This window comes from Hetaerina americana, unplaced genomic scaffold (genome assembly GCF_022747635.1).
Source record: "Hetaerina americana unplaced genomic scaffold, ioHetAmer1.1.p SCAF_22, whole genome shotgun sequence".
NCBI classification, from domain to species: Eukaryota; Metazoa; Arthropoda; class Insecta; order Odonata; family Calopterygidae; genus Hetaerina; species Hetaerina americana.
Genome location: NW_027286786.1, coordinates 5,573,735 through 5,594,872, shown reverse-complemented (window position 1 = coordinate 5,594,872; position 21,138 = coordinate 5,573,735). Strand labels below are relative to the sequence as shown.

Here is a 21,138-nt window from a genome sequence, read left to right as displayed (position 1 = left end):
GTGGTCGACGGCACTCGAGGGAAGACGGGTGCGGCCCCCCCGGCCAGAGGACTCTCACCGGTGACTTCGACGCTCGCGTCATCAGCCTTCGGTGACTTCGACGCCCGCTCCGCCGCGTGATAGCACCCCGCAGGTGCCTCTCCTCCGGCCGGGTCGTGCACCCGGCGCCGATCGGCGGCGTGTCTCTCGCGGGGCGGAGCGGCGTTGGTCAGGGCTCCCGGCGACGGCAAACATGATGAGCTGCGCTCAAGTGATGATGTACCAGCCGTACGCCCCCTACTTGCCGTACGACCGACTGGCGGCCGCCGCCGCCGCTTCCTCCTCGTCGTGCGCTTCCTCCACCGCCTCCACCTCCTCCTCCTCGTCCTCATCGTCCTCGGCGCCGTCACCGTCGGCCGTCGCGGCGGCCGCCGCCGCTGCCGCAGCCGCCGCCGCTCCCGGCCCCCTCGTCCCAGACGAGGACGTCGACTCCAAGGTAACGTGGGCGCATTCATTTCGCAGGGTTTCTATCATCTCCCCTCTAAGGATGGCCGCGGGCATGGTCGTCCGTATTATCCTTGTTTTAAATGGTGTGCATTTTTATTGCTTTATTTTTTAAGTGCTGATATTTTCCAATTGCAAGTTAGTCAAATGCCTTTCGCGCGCCTTTGAAGGATATACTCGTGACAGCCACTCCAAGCGTTCGGGACTCGGTCCCGAACTCTAGGAACGCTACGGAAGGATCTTGCGTATTTTCCATGATGATATCTCCGAAACCAACCCTAAACTGTGTATGTCCCTGGGCATCTGGAAGATAGGTCGGGAAAACGGCCGGGGAAGGGAGCGAGCGATCCAGAATGAACCTTGCAATTTATCCTATTCACATCCCAAGTATCTGCTCTGGGTGAACACTTCCGTATCTACGAGGATGTGTGAAACTGGGGGATTCAAATCATGCCTACTGCGTCCATCGTTTATCATTTCTAATGAATGAGATAGGTTGGAAATGCGAGTGTGAAATTACAATAAAGCTCGTAGATAATAGGTTTTTAAAAGCCTTCTGTCGGGCAAAGTTTTGGACTGATGACCGTGGTACGGAAAATGACGACAATGAATTCACCTATAGTTACTTAACAGATAATTAGCCGTAGCTGTAGAAAATTTAATAATCTAAAAATATTATTCCCTGCATCTGGGTTGCTGTATGTAATGTTGTAATTACAATGCATTCATAGTTCAGCAACTACTCCTGCATCCATATATTTTCACTCCTGTTCGATAGCAATTTGGTCAACGAGGAACTTTTAAGACTGATAAAAGCAGCCTCCCGCGATGCTTTCTGAAACCTCTACGTAACTAGGAAAGTACACTTTGTAAGAGTCAACAGAGACCTTCTCCTGTGACAACCGGTTTCGCCAGCTAGGGGGAAGCACCAGGTGTAATAAAACGACAAGTGCGACAGGCGAAACCGGTCGCACCAATAGATTAAAATATTCTGTAACTCTCAGGTAAGAATACCAATTTAAGTCATGTCCTTTTAGTGCAAAAACAACATGCCTTTCTCAAGATAAGGAAGCACAATATTGAGATATAATATCAGAATGGTTACGATGCGTCTTCCACGTAGAGCAAAACTCAGAAGTTACTATCGCCATATCCGATGGCTATGTACCTAATTAAGCCTGTCTTGTCTGACTGAAGGGCACAAAGCGAACCACGCATTGCAGCTGTGACGCATAAGTACTCCGCTGACCTCGGATATCGGAGCACACATAAATATACTTTGACATAAAACACTAAGCAGTATTAGAGAATTAGTATTAGAGGCTCGAAGTTTTGTAAAAATGAATTAATATGGGATGAATAATTTTAAAAAGTTTTAATTATAATTCGATCATCATGACACAAGATGTTATGGGTCCAAATATTGACTGCCTCCACGCCTGCTAAACTGTTCTGGTAGACTTTGATCCAAAAGAAAAATAAATCATGCAAGAAGTATAATCCGGCAAGATTTGTCTCCAAATTACGTTTCCAATTACTTAGGTAGAAGCTCTTTCACTTGGTAGTATCAAGAGAATATCATAGATTAATTCAGTACGTATATGTCAGTACCTGGAGTTACCCCCGGTATTCACTAGCCATGTTTACCGCCCAATCGGTTGACGCATATTTTTAAGTTGACCATGATCAATTTTTTCCAAGGGATGACCGTTGGTTAACCTAGCAATTAGGGAGCTATTAACTCCCTACTTAGCCTATTAGTTGTAAGGGACCACCCAAAATTTATTTTTTATAGGTGGACCACTTATGATTATTATTAACGGCAAATATGCTACCTCAAACGTAGAGCACGATAAACGGAACAATGTGAGGCATATCGCAAAATAGAAAATATATCTTTTAAACTTTAACGCCTTCAAGTGCCAAATGAACTCAATTTTTATACGCCAAACCAAGTTCATGCATTATTTGCTCACTTTTGCGCAATGCATTTCTATATTTACTTTATTTATAAAATTAGAGAATTATAAAATCTTTGGTTTGTCTCAAATTCTAAAAACCTTAAGATAGAAGTCCTATCTCAATCGCCCATGCACATGTCAGTGTTATTAACTCACCTTCATCGCTGAAATTTAAGACCAAAACAATTGTTCTCATTCGTAATGCAACTGAGCAAATCTCCTCCATCGGGGCTCATAAGACTTCCATGATGCAAAGTGCATTGCATCTTCCAACAGAGCCTATAACGTTATTTCCATCATATTATTGAGTCAAACTACCTTCCCGAGACAAATTTATTGAACCAAAATAAATAATTTCCTCTCCGATGAGGGCAATTTACTAGCGAGGCCGACCTCTAAAAACGCTTTTGTCCGGGTGTGAATGGATTCAAGGAGGCAGGTCAGTGCGAGTGGGAGACCACGGAAGCCTTTCGCAGTATCGTTGACATCCAAATCACCCACACGACAGTCGATTTAATGTGGATAAGTCAGCGGGCGTTCCCATGTCGCCGCAATCTGCCACATAAGCCTATGTTACTGCCAACATCTACATGCTTAATGCTAAGAGTATGTATTTTAAATGTACCACCACAACTCTGTTTATCTGCATTCAATATGCAAGAAAATAAGTGACGAACGTAATCACTTACAAAAGGCCACAGAAGTACGGGGTAAGTTTTCAACGGACATTTTTTAGCCAGCCCTCGAGTCATTTAGGACAATCCGATTTCGGTGCGCGCGATCGCCACCTCGGCGTCCTCCTTCGGGCCGGTGCCTCCGCGGGCCGGCCGGCGCGGCATCGACCACCGCCTTTTGCATAGCTACATTATTACATTATACCCTCTGGGGTGTGTGGCAAGGGTTATTGCACACCAGACTACTTTTGATACAAATAACATTTCCTCATAGCGTGATCACATAGTTATTCTGATCCCTTATCGTATGTGGAAAAAATTACATCTTAAATCTATCTGTTCTACACTTCATCTCTCCAATTCTATGTACATGATATCTCCTACCCCAGTACGATGGGGGTAAACACATTTACAACATCACTGCTAAAGAGACGTTCTTCCAATTCATGCAAGAGATTTAATCTGTAATGTAACCTTCGCTCCATTGAGTGATTCCCAGCATATCTCCTTTAATAATCTAGATACTCTACTCCGTTTGTCATAACGACGTTTTCCAACCTCTGCGCACGAAAAATGAGTGCGGCGGTCAACCTTTGGCCAGAGCACTCACTCCTGACTGTCTAAGGAGAGGAAGGAGGGGAAACCGACCCAGAGGAGAGGCTCAAGAGGAGAGAGATGCTGGTCGCCCAGTCAAATCCCGGTAGCCAATGCAATATCCAATGCGGGCAGAAGGAGTGATGAGTTGCCTAAAGAGAAAATTCTCGACAGAGTATTGATGTGCTAATCTGCCCACCACACGATGGATCCGCGGTTCGTCCTGCACCGACCACTGCCACCGCCAACTTTTCCCCGCCTGCAGCAGCCAGCGCGCCTCCTCCACCTTGCTTGGCGCCGGGGAGGGAGGGGGTGCCGTTTCAGCCTCGAATCTCGCCACAGAAAAGAAAATTTGTCCTCTGCATCAGCGACCACGGGCGGGACCTGCCCTGGGCGAGACGACGATCCCCTGGACGGCTTTACGTGCCGCGTGAATGTGCCGTCGACGGCTTTGACTAGATGGGAGTGTGCTCTAGGTCGAATTTGCTGCAGGGATGAAAGTCTTTGGATGTAAACGTCGATGGATGATGCCTGGCCTTCTTCCTCTTCGGCCCTTCCCATTCACTACCTAACTGTTTCCAGGAGGGGTTCTTGACTGAGGATCGGAAAAACCGCCCCTCGGAGAGTATGAGACACAACCTCGCATTCATTCCCTTCCACCCGGTGGAACTCTGCTCCCATGGCGAACATCCGTCGTCCGCTACACCGCCCCGATACCCCGCCAAAATCTAACCCACACGCTTTTTCATGATTCACAGATTATTATTATTATTATAAATACACATGTGCTAATAGACATTGTCAGGTGGCACACAAGTCCCAAATAATTGCAAAAGATAATACATAAAACCAGACAAACACAAATCTCTTTAACAAAACAAGTGAATCCTCATCCCATTTACAACCATTAATCAGCAAGAAGAAAAAGATACATAAAAAAAATTAAGCTATAACATATAATACCATACACCACACATAAATCAAATTATTACATATATGCCTTACATCTATTCTTAAAAGTATACACTCTGTTAGGAAAGGGCTCGAATATTTTTGCAGGTAACGTGTTCCACTCAACAATTGTTCTATTTAGAAAAGAAAATTTTTTTTATTTGTTCTCTGTGCCCGGCATTTTATCTTAAATTTGTGATCATTTTTCCCTATAAAATTTGGGTTCCCCGCCTCTTTCCTAAGATCTGCCCAAGCTTTCTCCCCCTTCAAAATTCGGAACATTCCACAAAGTCTGCTTACTTTTCTTCTAGATTCTAGAGGTTCCCAGCCCAGAGTTTCTAGCATGTCAGACTCACTCTCCATCCTCCTATGCTTCCCCAGTACATATCGGGAAGCCTTTCTTTGCACCTTTTCCAGTTTTTTAATATGACCTTCTTCATGAGGGTCCCATACAAGAGAAGCGTACTCTAAAATTGGTCTTACTAGGGTCTGATAAGCCTTCTCCTTGGTTGCTCTAACGCTCCCTTTCAGGTTTCTCATTACCCAATGAAGAGTTTTGAAAGCTTTCTTATAGATGTACTCCACATTTAGCCCCCACCCTAAGTCCTTAGTTAAATATACACCTAAGTATTTGACAGTATCACTTCTAGGAATGACATTTGCTGAGAATTAATATTCCCTATTGTTTCCATTTACCTTATTGCTAAAAGTAATGGATTTGCATTTGTTAACATTAATATCCATCCCATTTTTTGTCACCCAATCTGCCATTTTATTAATGTCCCTCTGAAGTTTGTCACGGTCTCTGTCATTTTCGACTTTCCTGTAGATAATACAGTCGTCTGCAAAAAGTCTTATCTGAGAATTAATATTTATTGGGAGATCATTTATATATATATATTAAAAACAATAGCGGGCCAAGTACGCTTCCTTGTGGGACTCCCGATGTTACCCTTGCTTTTTCAGAATACACTTCTCCTAATTTGACCCTTTGTGTTCGACCTTCCATGAAATTTCTGACCCAAGAGATTACTCTTCCATCTGTGTGTAGTGGCAATTGGCCCATCTTAAGCACTAAGCGATCGTGGTCAACTTTGTCAAAGGCTTTTGACAGGTCGACTATTATAGCATCCACCTCTATTCCCGCATCCATAGAGTCGAACATTTCTTGGCAGAACCCTAATAGCTGAGTTTCACAAGAGTGCCTTTTTCTAAAACCGTATTGGCGACTATACAACCAATTCTCACTCTCCCACAAATCCCAGAGATAATCAGCCATTATCTTTTCTAATAGCTTGCATACAACTGATGTCAAGCTTACCGGTCTATAATTATCAACTAGTGCCTTATCTCCTCCTTTGAAAATTGGCGTAACATATGCCTCCTTCCAATCATTTGGCAGGGCATTATTGTTTAAGGTAACATTGAATAAATGATTTATATAATTTGAAACCACACTACCGCCCAATTTAAGCAAGTCAATTGAGATACCATCTGGCCCTTTTGATTTATTTGCCCTCATTTTCATAATTTTTTTATAAATTTCTGCGCTCGTCGTTTTAATACTTTTGGTATTTAATATTTTTTCGCCTCCTTGTTGACTCAGAGATGAATCTACAGGATCCTTTTTATTTACCATAGCCTTAAATACACTTGCATACCAATTATTAAACGTATTAGCCTTTTCCTTATCATCAACGATTAGTGTCCCATCCTCTTTTTTTAAAGCTGTTATGTTTTCCCTGTTGTCTTTCCTCCTCCGGAGGTACTTGTAAAATTTATTTCCATTATCTATCCCGATTATTTTCTGTAGAAAACTATCTTTGGCTATTTTCTTTTCTCTATTCAATTCATGAACTAATTTTTTGTAAATTATGAGCCATTCCGAGCTCTCGTTCCGTTTTTTGTGAATCACTCTCAGTTTTTTCTTCAAGGATCTAATTTTGCGGTTGTAGAACTCTGGATCAGTATTTTCTTTAAGAATTTTTTTCGGGACAAATTTATTTAATCCCTCCTCCATTATCCCCTTAAATGTTTTCCAGATTTCTTCTACATTCTGCCCACCACTTACCCATTGCGAATACTTTTCCCTTAAAAAGGTCTGGAACCCTTCCCTATCACCACGTTTATATTGCCAAACTATCTTTTTGTTTACTAGCCCCTTATACTGAGCCCTCTCCCAGTTTAGATGCATACGCACAGCTGAATGGTCACTTATTCCCGGAAGGACATCGACTTCCCCATCCCACTTTTTCGGTCTCACAAGTATGACGTCGAGGATGTTTCCCCCGCGCGTGGGTTTTTCCACCATCTGTACAAAACTTTTCTCTGCTCCTTGGCAATACCTAAACAGAGGAGCCACTTGCTATAGTAGATTACCTTTATCCCAAAGCTTTAATTAGTAGAATTTTCATTTTTCAAAATGGCATCAACCTAGTGATACTAGCTTTAAGCATTATTTTGCATGCCCCTCTCTTCACCCTCCAAACCAAGTACTTCTCATTTGTTTCCCTTGTTTCGGTATATTTCATCTTTTATATCCTTCCCAAAACCCATATTATATCAATTAAGCCTCCAGTCTACGTATATCCTCCTGCTTCAATGACCAAGTTTCCCCGCCGTACATAGCCACGCTCCATATCAAAAATTTTACCAGTCTTTTCTTAACATCCTTACTCAAAGTCCCTGTCATCAACTCCCTCCTCCTTGTGAAAGCCTCTTTGCCTAGCGCAATTCTTCTCCTTACGTCCCTACTACTTTGACCGTGTTGGCCCGAAACACTTCCGAGATACGTAAACTGCTCTACATGCTCTAGTTTTTGCCCTCCTATTTCAATGTTTAGCTTAGCCTTTTTCTTTCTAGAATATAGCATAACCTTTGTTTTATTAATATTGATTCTCATCCCATACCTGTCGCACTGAATTTCCAAATCACTCAGCAATGCTTGGAACACCTTGGCTGACTGACAAATTAAAGCTTGGTCATCCGCGAACCTAACTGATTTTAAGAATTCCCCGTCTACTTTCAATCCTACCTCCATTTCTTCCCATGCCTCTTCAATCATTTCCTCTGCAAACAGGATGAACAGCAACGTTGATAATGGGCAACCCTGCCTTACACCTCTTCCTAACACTGCCCAACCAGACTCCCCGTTCCCCACTCGCAACTGTGCAGTCTGCGACATGTACAGGTTGCGGATTAGCCTCCTTTCCCTCCAATCTATTCCTATTTTCTGCAATATACTCATTAGTTTTTTCCAATTCACCCTATCAAACGCTTTTTCGAAATCTACGAAACAGGCAAATACCTCCCGGTTGTGTTCTATATTCCTCTCGATTAATAATCTCATTACTGCAATGGCATCACGAGTACCTATCCCCTTCCTAAACCCAAACTGATCATCCCCTAAGTAATCATTTGCCCTACTCTCTATCCTTTTGTTTATGATCCTTAGAACAACTTTAGCTGCGTGGGATATCAAACTTAATGTCCTGTAGTCCTCACATTATGTAGCTTTTACCTTTTTCGGAATAGGAGCTAAATTCTGATCTCACAAACTCTTCCGGCCAGATTCCTTCCTAATAAATACTACGGATCAGCCCATATAGCCTCTTCCTCCAACATTTTCCTAAGCATTTAAATAGTTCCGCGGGAATGTTATCCACCCCCACGGCCTTATTTAACCTCATCTCCCTCAATGCCCTTTCTATCTCATCGTCTAGTATGCCTGGACCTAAGCTACCTTTCTCTACGTCAAGTTCCTTTTCTACGTCTAACTTTGTTGGTCTAAGTTCTTTACTATACAGTTCTTCTATATACTCCTTCCATCTCCCTTGTATCTTTTTTATGTTAACTATTATCTTACCCGCCTTATCTCTAACTTTTAGCAACGATCTCCCTTTCTTACTTCCCGATAAAGATTTCACTTTGCTGTAGAGCGCACCGATTTCACCCTTCCGCTGCAAACGTTCCATATCCTCGCACTGCGTCTTCCATCATTATTCATTTGCCCTCTTTGTTGCCCGCCTCAATTTATTGTTTAACTCTTTCTACTTCATTTATCCTATCTCTGTATATACGTTTTTCCATTTTCTCTTCTCATCCATCGTCGTAATCATCTCATCCATGATCCATGGTTTCCTAGTCCTTTTAGCGTTAACGGTTCCAATAGTGTCTTCTGCGGCTTTAGACAACCCTTTCTTGAAACTTTCTCATTTTTCTTCGATAGTACTAAACTCTTTACCATCCTGCATAATTTCCTCTACCGCCTTTTTGTACTCCTTCCTTTTCAAACCATTTAATGCTTCTACATTCCATTTCTAACTCGCCGCCCCTGCCTAATATTTATGGACGCTACATTTCATGACAACTAAATAGTGGTCAGAGTCCACTAATCTAGCTGATACCTTTCTGAGTCACCTCGTATTTTCCATGTATGCCTGTGTCTTTTGTGGTGTCTTAACCAAGTTTTGGTCATGTCTAACCCCTGTCCCCTGCAGAACTCCACTGCTTTCTCCCCGCGGTCATTCCACGTGCCTAAACCGTAGTCCCCCACCTCACCACCATCTCTTCCTTCGCCTACCGTAGCATTCCAATCCCCCATCACTATCAAATATTTCCCTGCAGGAACACACGCGATTATGTCCTTTAACTGATCGTATATCCTATCGACCTCTTCTTCCTTGTGGTTGCTCGGTGGCATGTATACCTGAATAATAACCAAGTTCGTTGGGTCTGCTCTTATCTCTACTAGTAATAAGCTATCCGTTACCTGCTCTATGTTGACTACGCTTCTTCCTACCTCTTCATTGAATACTATGGCAACCCCTTTTTGGCTCTCGTCCCCGCTGCTGTATATTATTCTATTCTGATCCTATTACTGATCACTCCAGTAATCCCCGCTATCCTTCCATCTCACCTCGCATTGACCTAAAATATCTATCATTCCCCTTTCCATCTCTCGCTTAACATTCTCCAATTTCTCTGTCCTCATCATCGTCCTAACATTCCACGTTCCTATTCTAACTAATTTGGTCTTCTTCTCCTCCGTCTTTTGTCCTGCTGCGGCTAGTTTTCCCTTGCAAGGGTTTTTGTGGGATGACGACCGCGGAAGCTTTGCTTCCCCCGCTGCCGGGCATGACACACGGCCGATTGGGCCGAGCCCCGTAGTTGTCAGGACTCAAAATATCTGTATTGCCCATCATTTTAACCTTGGGAATGATAATTTAGGTGGTTTTCCGTTGACTTCCTCAATAGTTTTTTTTAACGTGACACCATCACTTACCGGCCGCCCCACCGGGGTCAGACGCCATTGCAGCCGCCTTACTGAGGAACAGACGCTGCGTGGACTACCTTTAGTCTGGCTCCTAACCTTCGACCTATCTGGCATGGGTGACCCTACCAGGAGCAATTATTATTGCTTCCGCCAGCATAGCTCTAGGGGTCATCGGAACCTACAAGCCCTACCACCGCGTCAAGGTTGTAGTCCGGGGAGGGGATATATATATATATATATATATATATATATATATATATATATATATATGTATATATATATACATGCATGTTTTTATATGTATACATATAAACATAAAACTTGTGTGAAAGTCACACAATCATGGAATAGCAATTGGAAGGTTTACGTAAATCGACCTTTATCGATATTTATTCATATTATCCATTTCTCCTTGGGCACTTTTACATCACATTTTTCCGCGACATTCAAAGAACAAAATTTGTTGGGAGAGACCGATGACTGCTGATGTGAAAAGAGTAACTAGCATTCGCTAAATATAACCTAAAAAATAAACTGATTACAATTTCACCCGAAACTCTCGGTGATCTTTCGGATAGTGCTGTTATTAATGGACTCATTTCGATCACCTTATTATAAATACGTAAGTGATTATTATTTTGCACTAATGAAAGATTGTTTTAGTAAAACAGTTATCGTCTTATCTAAATACCGTTTCCGTCCTCTTGGAAACATTGAAGTAGAATTTATCCCGCTCGTTAAGCCTCATTTGGAATATGATCCTAGTTTATGCGATCCTCGTGAATTTTGATCGATTGCCGAATCGGTTGTCTCTTTAGTGATAATGTTTGTAAATGTATCCTTATCCCCATAGTACTACGGTATGAGAGATAATGCCTCTGAAGAAGAACAGATAGGTGTAAGATATTTTCGCCCGACCGCGTTGGGAGTTTTATTTTACGTAGAAAGGAGTCTGGTGTTTTATCACCCCCTGCTACGAGCCCTAGCGACGGCTCGCAGGGTACATCCTATGAAATTAACGGAAACTCCAAATTTACCATACTAAAGGAGCATCTAATTAGTTCTGATTTACTGTGAAGTAAGCGTGGCAGTATTCTTTTGCGGCAGTGAACACCAAAGAAGTTTTCTCCTGAAAAGGTGCACTTCGCACAGGCTGTTTGAGGCCCAAGCGGCCCGCGAGGCTACTTCCACGCCCCCCCCCCCTTCCCCGGCGAGGGCCGCGGACACGGAAAGACGGCATTGAGCGCCGGCTGAGTCGCGGGGGACGCGGAAGCCAATTCCCCCCTCCTTCATTACTCAAGATCAGCGAACAAATGTCACCGAGAGGCTCGGAGAGATGCAGAAGTAGGTTAGCAACTAGGAAACCTTGTATCTCGATAAATCATCTGGGAAGCGGAAAAAAACAAGTGCTCAAGAAGCAGCGTTGACATTTTTTTCCTCTAAAAGATTGGCTTATTACGCTTATTTAATAGGATCTGCCATTAAAAGTTGTTTTCAATTCCCTGCGACCGTGTGGACTTCCTGCTAACCTTCTTACGCGAGAATGGAAAAAGCGGCAGAACCATGGGAAAGAGGCGATTTCATCAATACAGGTGATACGGGTGGTTTTCCCTTCTTGCCTGTAGATTTTATTCCCTTTGTCATTTTATTCCCTTTGCTGACATCCTGAGTATTCGGGCAACCACTTCTCATTCCGCCAGGATCTGGATGCTTCTCGTGTGCTTCTGGGAAATGTGTGCCCGCTTGCAAACACTGCTCGGCCGAAGATAAGAACACTCGTGGTTACATAAAGGCCAAGCATACGTAATTATTCGATATAGCTAAGAACCCAGAACGGTTATTCTTCCAAGCCCTGCCTGACACGACAGCAAATTCCCTAAAATCACCAATTCCAATCAGTCATTCAGTGGCGGCTCCCCGTGCCCCGTTCGTCCCATTCCGAATGCCTGCACCTTCCCCGTCTCCCCCTCTCTTCACCAACCCTCTCTCCCCTCTCTCAGATTTCGGCACTCCACTCCCTCTCAACATGCCCTGAACCCACTTGTCCTGCCTCCTTCCAATTTCTCGCGAAAACTCCTCCCCTCCCCTCCCTTTGCTCGAAAACAACTTTTCTCCCTTTCCGTCCAATTCACTTTTTCTTCAAGTACATCTCTCAAAATCCTCCGATCTACGCTTATCGGTTTCCAAATGAAACTTCTTTTCGCGCTCAGTTTTCTTCCTTCATATCGGATTTCAAATGCACAGAGCCTTCGTGTTCGCCATCGGTACAGAATGAATTAGCGAGACCTCATGTCGTGTCGACAGATAAACGCCACCGACCTGGACTAAGAGCGACTTACTTCCGCGGCGAGAGATCTTAATGGCTACTCATGCCTCTTGCACAATTCACGACGAAAATAAAGCCAGGGTAAGCCTGGAACGCTCTCTGAAAAGATTTTTTCCATCTCACTTTTCGTCCACCTTGGCATCATCACGGTAACCCCTGTGGTGGAGGGGTTAACATCCTCGTCTGCCATTCCAAAGATTCGCGGGTTCGATTCCCGCGTGGGTGGGTTTTCCTCCACCCAGGGCTCGGGTGTTTCTAATTGTGGACATTGTCCATAGCCTGATTTAAAGGCCAAAATGTGCTGTTTCCGGACTGATGCTAAATAAATTAATAACCCACAATTATTATTGATGAATTCTATGGTCTCGGGCTCAACTTTGTGGAGGTTCATATTCGATTAAATGAATATACTTTGTAACTTCCGTAACTGTAACTGTAACTTATTATTATTGATATTTACATACGCACTCCACGTGCTCACGAGGCTCCTCGCACGGCACGGAGTGGGTCCAGATGCATGATGTGATTCGGGGCCGATTTGTGCGCGTCCGGGGCTCATCCGGGAGTCTCGAATTGCGTCCCTTGGAACGCCCATCCGTCTACTTCGCCAAACAGGGCAACAACTGCTTTACCATTTTTTACCAGTTTTTTTAACGTGACACCATCACTTACTGGCCGCCCCACTGGGGTCAGACGCCATTGCAAGCGCCTCACTGAGGAACAGACGATGCGTGGACTACCTTTCGTCTGGCTCCTAACCTTCGACCTATCTGGCTTGGGTGACCCTACCAGGAGCACTTATTATTACTCCCGCCAGCACAGCTCTAGGGGTCATCGGAACGCACAAGCCCTTCCACCACGTCAAGGTTGTAGTCTGGGGCGAGATATATATATATATATATATATATATATATATATATATATATATATATATATATATATATATATATATATATATAAAATATCTTCGAAATGGAACGCTCTTCGGCGACAAACAAATATATAAAAACACAGATGTAGATTTTTTAGAATATAGAGACACAAAGAAAGGACACTCACAATTTGTTATTTTACGTTTCGACAGCACGGCTGTCGTCTTCAGATTCTGAAGACGACAGCCGTGCTGTCGAAACGTAAAATAACAAATTGTGAGTGTCCTTTCTTTGTGTCTCTATATTCTAAAAAATCTACATCTGTGTTTTTATATATTTATATATATATTTATATATATATTATATATATATATATATATATATATATATATATATATATATATATATATATAAACCATAAACACAGTAATCAACCCGAAGGTCGGTTTAGTAGGTGATGGTAGAGACCACCCAGTACTAAGCCCGACGGCGTGTGAAAATTCACACATCAGGGTAGGGGGGCCAGTTCCTTTCCCTGTGCCGGTTATGGTTCCCCAGAAGACCTGGTACCCGAAAAATCACTTCAGCTTGGGTGGAGCTGCAGGTGCCCAGAGTGCCTTTCCCGGGAATCGAACCCGGGACCCTCCGGTCAGCAGTCCAACGCTCTACCCCCTGGACTACCGCGACCGATATATATATATATGGGTCTATATGGGACCCATATATATATATATATATATATATATATATTTGTTGCATGCATTTGTATATTTGTGTAACTGTTGCATGTGAACGAAATTCGTGCGTGACGATGTCGCAAGTTGGTGAAACGTGTTGCATCCAAAATTTAAGTCTGAGGAAAAGTACAAAATGTTTTGATATAGAAATCACATAATTCCACGGAGTGAAGCTTGGAAGTGTTTTGTATATGCATAATAATATTTAAATCGTAGCCTGGTTTTAATCAAAATGACTTCAAATGCGTTTTTAACGATTTTTCTATTCATGAATCATAGCTTCTTTGGGATTGGAAAAGGGCAAAATTAGCCAATTATTTAATTTTTCTGCAGATTTTAAATGTTATATTGGTCGACATGAGTCTCACTAAAGGGAAAAACCTTCTCTAGTAGCATAAAGAAGGGCACGAAGTGCTTTTACTCTAAGAGATATTATAAATGAACAATTAAATGTTGAACAATGACTGATCCGCATGTTAAGTTCCACAGCGTAAAAATTGATGCGAAAGCTTTAGCCATTCATAAGAACATCAAGTATATGGAAGTTGGTATAAAATCCGATTTAGCAATTTGAAACCACTTTGCATCCAATGTGTTCATACGGTAGATTAAATACGCATTAACAACACCGTTCCCAATGATTATTTCCAACACTCGAGGGCAAACTTGGATGCAGCTTTATTTGGCATCACGATTTTTGAAGCAGGATTACGATCCGTGCCGAAGAGTGCCATGAGTTAGTTCATCTTGAAGGCGCGGATGCAGAAATGAGCAGAGCGCGAGCGTTTGCGGCGCAGCGAAAATGTTTGAATGAGGCGTTCAACCACAATGTGTATGCGATACCTTTTGCAATTTAATAAATTTAAATAAAATGAATGCCACATGAAGTAAAGCTTCTGGCCATATTTCGTCTGCAGAAAAACGCAATGGGGCGTAAAAGAACACTTGAACCAAGATACTTCCCTCTGAATTTTACAGATTTCCAAAATCTTAAAACCCGAAAAGTCATTCTCATTGTTTGAAGATGCATAGCAATAATTTTTTAAGTTGCGTAGTGAACTGTTCCAAAGCAATAAACTGAATGTTTTAAATTAATCATAAAATCTACACTGTAAAATTAGTCAATACAGTTCGCAAGTGCAAGTTTTTCCTTTAAGCTTCTTTTTGAAGCATTAAATAGGCGTGCACTTTTACGCTATTAACAATACATTTGTTAATTGAATTCTGCGCGTTGAGCTTCCAGCATGCAAACACTCTATATCCCATTACAGCAGTTCCTTTTACTTCAATACAACTCATATTCGGCGTAAAGTTTCAGGCAGCTGATTTCCACTAATTTTGCACCACTTAGCAAATTGCCAAGAACTATGATAGATGGAAAAGACAGAAAAAAAGCATTTTTTTTTAGATAATTTTATTGGAAAAAATGTCTTTCTGCCTTAGAAGCACGCCGAGTTGAGAAAACAATATTTCAATTAATTAATAACTTTTTAATCGGCGCTTCTTTTGGCGGCGCATTTTGGAATCATGCCAATGTATTTTATTTGGAGTCGATTTGAACTAAAAATATAAACTTGAGACGAGCATTTTCATTCGCAATCTTTAATGACTGGCGGAAATCGCTGCGGTAGCTGCTTCCAATCAATCAGCCCCACGATCAGCAATTGATCGATCATCTAACTGAGGCACTCTCGATGACTGCCATATGCTTCATATGCGAGTCGAGTGAATGGTCCGAGACCGGAGGAGAAAGAGAGAGAAAGTCATGCGCGAGTGTAAGACTTCAAAGACGGATCATAGTATTAGGAACCTCGGGAGCACAAAATCATGGGCAGCAAATGCCGAAGGCGAAGCTGAGAATGAAAGTGGAACACGTCCCCTAAAACTATCGAAAAATGAAGAATTTTCTCTGTTACCTCGAAAGGCGATGACGTGAAGGATATCCATGTCCATGTATCTAAATGTTAACTTTTGGTTTTATATAAGTTACAATAAGGGTTAATTGGCGCATTTGAGATAGGAAGTATAGCGTTCATTGTCATATTGATGATGCCCAAGGTCCTAGTTTGGATCACAAATTACTAGAAATAGCCTTAATTCATTTTCTCATGGGAAATAGAATAATAAATGTGATAGGATGTAGCGCGACATGATGTGAAACGGCGGCACGATTGATGTGGAAAGAAAGAGCCGCGCTCTTCCGCGGAATGCTTTTCCGGCGAAGATGGCACGCCGTATCTCATATGTATATGAAGTGTATTCCGCGGAGCAGTTAAAATGTTGCGATAAAATAAAAAACTATGAAAAACTGGGAATAATCCGCATTTACGTGAAATGTGAGGACATTATTTGACATGAAATCAAGGTGCTATATTCTACAATATGGATTCCTTTACGTCACAACAACACGAAGTTTTAAAACCCTGTTGACATATTTGTCACATATTCGGCAAATATTCTGAGAGGAACTCAACAGCTACAATGGAAATTTGATTCGATGCATGATGAAATACGGAAGCGTTGAATTTTATGTACATGAAATAAGGGGAAAACAAAAAAAGGACGGATTTTTTGCCAGAAAGCGTAAAGAGCATGCTTACATTTGATTGACTGAGCTTTTCTGGATTTTCATAACTGCCATTGTATTTTATCACAAATATAAAATGCATGTTGACGATTTAATATCACGCCAAATCATTCTTCCGTTAAACACAGATTGTACTGAATGTGCAATAAATTATTTGGGCGATAGTGTTCGCGGCTCTCTCCGAGAGAATTAAATGTAATAGCGCTGGAGGAGGCATCACTCCGAGAGAGGCCTTCCGTGCATTTGGCATGATAAGGGCGGCGGCCTCCCTCAGCCAACAAAATCGCCTGTGGCAGAGCGGAAGTGTTAACTAAATGAACGCATGTGTTGGACGAGGCGATTGGAAAAAAAACGAGACGTGATCAAGACTGAGAAAAGGCACAGCGAATCAAACAAGGGCCAATATGCAATCACCTCGTCTTCTCATTCATCGACTCTACATCTACATCTACATAATACCCCGCAAGCCGCCGCAAGGGCGTGTGGCGGGGGGTGTTAGGTCACCAACCGTAAAAAGGAAAAATACCACATGCAAAAAAAACAACACGGAAAATTACACCCACAGCAGCGCACAATCGGTACTCTAAATCGCACTCTAAATCGGTATTCCATAAACCCTTACCACATTTTCGTGAAATTCCACAGCCAAAGCAAACACAAAAACAGCCCTTATATATTTTCCGACAAGAATGAAAAATGCTGCGGAATTAGAGGCGCAAACAGAAATTCGGGGCGCTTATTGCCGGTAATTGAGAGAAAATCACGCATATTCAAATTCCATGCTATCCGGATTTGAATCAAAAATATTTTTCGATTAATTCCTGATCCTTAACAAAGAGTTCCATCGATCACGCGACGCCAGCGAGAATGATCGACCACCAGAGAATATCAATTCATCTGATCGTTGGCGACAAGGCATTGGGGGAGGGAGGGGTCGGAGGGGCTGAGGGGGGGGGGTGAAGAGTGGGAAGCAAAGATCAGTGCAACGGGAGGGGTCTTTCTGGCGCCCCCCCCCCGTGGGCGCGCGCCGCGGGGGTTGAAAGGCGATGACGAAGGGGGAAGCGATCGAGAGGGGGATGGACCGCCCGAGGTCATGTCTTCTGCCCGTCCACTTGCCGACGGAGCTATCGTCGGGAGGGTGGACGAACGTCGCCGAGGAAACAAATTTGGACTCGCGTGCCCCTAGACGGGTACTAAATTACTTTAAATTGCTTCGAAGAGTCCAAGGGCTAATCCCTAGAGTCCTCCAACATTCGTGTCACGCTCCTTCGTCCAATTTCCCTCCAAATGACAATCAATCCAAGCTGATTACATTTTTCTCATCTTATGACGCAGGGAATATTATAGTGTTCAATTTTAAGATATAATCTCAAATGTGCACTTTCTCCGTTCGTTACAGGACTTCTACATACAGCAAATATATTCCAATGCAAGGTGTAATCGGGTTCCTGCCAATGAATCGATACCATTCTACACTCAAATCTCCCCAAAAACAGGACCTCCGTCACGAATCGAACTTGGATCACCATAAAAATAAAAGAGACAAAGACAACGAAAAAAATTAATTACAGATACCCGGGAGAGTAGGGAATGAACGGCACTAAGGTACTGAGTCACTGCTGCGAGGAATAAGGCAATAGGACTCGCGCCGTTTATTTCAATGGAGGATGTGAATGCAGGTCGAGAAGACAAGCCGGAGCATTTTCCATCGAGTGGTTGGAGTGAGGTGGCGATGTTTCCGGCGGGCGAAATTGAGCCCTCAGACCCGCTCTTCGCCTCGCCTTTCAATGCAACACACAAAACGGAATATAAATCTCCACTAACGATATAAGGAAAAACATTCTAAAAAGCAGCGTAATTAAACCAATAATGAACGTGTACGATTTCATACCAAGTCTTCACAAAATGTCCTTAGAGAGCATGGAAGGTTATTTGCGATTCAGTGAACGAATTTTCCAGAATACGTGCCTTCGACACCATTTCACATCATAAAACTTTAATCACCATTTCGTGCTCAATATTAATGGGATAACAGGACAAGGTGCGCATTCATTTCCGCCATTTCAGCGCCCTCCATCGGATTTCAGGCATCAACTCACAAGAGGTGAAACATGCATGGAAATATTTCTGACGATTGCTTAATTTCCGATGGCTTGGAGTGACGCCCCGTCATCTTCGCGGGGGCGGAGGGGGCACGGCGTCGAGGGGCGCTTCGGGTGGCTCGCGGGCCCGGCGGGGGCGGTGCTGACTGTCGGTTGCGGGTCCTCCCCGCCCGTCGCTCTGGGTGTCAAGGGATCGGATCGGGGGGTGAGGGAGAAGAACGCTCGGAATGTGATGGGGGGAGGGAATGAAACCGAAGGAAGCGGCTGATGGGGCGGGCGCCCAGCGGGTGGAGGCGCCCACAATACGGCGCCGCGTGCGATAAGAGGGTTGGGGCCGGGAGTGCTCGAGGGCCGCGTCGCTTCCGCGCATGCGTCCTAGCGCCAGAGCCGAGCGCTTGCGGAGGCGTCGACTTCCTCGCGGCGCGTTCGTCGACCAGTTGACTGTGGCTGGCCGCTATAAGTGCGAACTAAAAAATGGCACATCAGTTGACACATTCCCCGTTGCCGGATATAAATTTACTTTTGGTACGTGTTATCGAGGAGAAATGGAGCGTGTAAATTAAAGTAAGATGTCCATTGCAAACAAGGCAGCAGAAAGTGAGATGAAATGGCGATGAGCCAACGATTAATGTTTCAATGTCGCACGAGGCTCTCCCTCTGAAATTTGCTTTTCGCGACAATTGGCGCGTGGATTACAAATAAAGTCACCGTTCACTTATCGCCTCCCCAATTACAAATTACTCCACGAGTCCATGTCCCTTCCAACTTCCTCCCTGGCTGTCCAGATAGAAGCGTCAAAAAGCAATTGAAAGAATTAGTGTTGTGCAAAGGATGCCCGAAACGTTTAGGGATGCGAATAAGGGTAAATAATAAATACCGACCTCTTTAAGTAAGGCAGAGTGAAGGAATCAATCCTGGAGGATCCTCCAAGGAATTACCAGCGTCGCGTCTCCCCACGTGATCTGTGCCCAGTCCACTCCTGCTCGATCCCGGAAGCACACTTGCCCTAAGTTCCTCGACATTTAAAGCTCGCGCGGAATGAAATCGCCTGCGAATCCTTTTCCCAAAGCCATCAGCACTCATCAATGGAGGGTGAGTTGGGGACCGACTGGGACGCGGGGGGATGGCATCGCAAGGAAACTGCTCGCCCATCGGTCGGGTGATTATTGAGCCCCTGCCGAAGCGCCTCCCCCCCGGCGTCGACTGGGGCACCCCCGGCCAGCGAATTAGAGTGATCGGCCACGCCATCCTTCCAAGTCTACTGCTCCGGTGCAACAATCACACGAAGTCTTAAGTGAACGCTGGAACTCCACCACTAAATGCCTTTCTTGCTTTGTTGAGCGCATTAGATTCTATCACGTCATTTCCGGCTATCCAGCAGCTCGATGCATAGTTGCCTTTTGTGAGATATGCTATCGGATTTTTCTTATTTTATATTTTTATAAAGATGTCAGATTTTCCGAAGAGGCGAATTTATTCAAGAAGGAATTCTGGGAAACGGGTAAATCTTCCTCGCATTTTCATACTCAAGAGACATTAACAATTTTAAGATAACAAGGTAATAAATTTAAAATCTGCGATGTAATATTTTTCAAAAGGGCCTTTTCTATACTTAAAATTAGCCGTTGTACGTATTGTTTAATATACTTATTCCTCCATTGCTTACGTCATGATTCACATAATTACTTCTTATTTGAAGGATTCTGGATTCACTATTCATACGATGCATATGATTGTGTATAACTGGGTATGTAACGCGTTAAGCACTAGAAACGGTAAAGTCGGAAGCATTTAAAACGGCACCCGATGCCGTCCCATGCGGTGTTTATTTGAGAATCGTCCATTAACGGCATTGCGGATATCCGAAGCCAATTGCTTTTGCCTCATCCAAGGACTTTTACTTGTGAGCACCGCGTTCAATGGAATAATATATCACGTTTCATTCCAGACGTGTTGCCGTCAAAAATAGTAATAAACGCAACCCTTATCTAAAATACCTTTCGAATAGATACAACACGTAGTCATATTGAGCGTGTGCGTTATCTAATGTGTCATGGATAAGGTTTACTGAGTCCAGAGAAGAATTGCTGCCATGAAGTTTCCATTCTCAGGGACATTGTCCAAAACATCTAAGAAAATGTACATCCAAAATCAATCGCAGCAACTATTTACAAAATTTCTTCCCAGAATTCCACGACATCTTTATCATTGAGATCACTTTTCAAAATTACAGATAACCCTTTCCTCCTACGCGGTATTACTCAAGTTTCCTTAGTATGCTAATTTCCTGGAAATCGCTTTTAGGCCGTATTTTTTCGGAATCCGGGTGTCTCGCTTTGACGGGCACAAGCAACCGCCAATCGCAGCCCTTCCAGTCTTCTCCGATTTCCACTTCTTCGGGGTGTCGCGCATCCCCGTCCCCTCCCCCTTCTCGCCTAACTAATCTCCCGAACTACTGTCGCCATGCCATCCGCACGCGGCAGCCTCTAGTATTGCACCCGCCGTGTCTGAGGAAGCAAGATGCGCGGCCCGGAACACCGAGGTGATTGCGAATTTTTAGTTCACTCATCTATTTT

The 21,138-nt window shown here is 43.5% G+C and overlaps 1 protein-coding gene across 1 annotated transcript in view; it reads left to right on the top strand.

Moving 5' to 3' along the window:
• The first annotated feature begins 232 nt into the window (after positions 1–232).
• Positions 233–21,138, top strand: part of LOC139689335 (transcription cofactor vestigial-like protein 2) — a 229,747-nt gene continuing 208,841 nt past the window's right edge. Inside the window, exon 1 of the mRNA XM_071586418.1 lies at positions 233–475. Within this exon, the coding sequence (XP_071442519.1) occupies positions 233–475 (243 nt within the window). The remainder of the gene's footprint in view (positions 476–21,138) is intronic.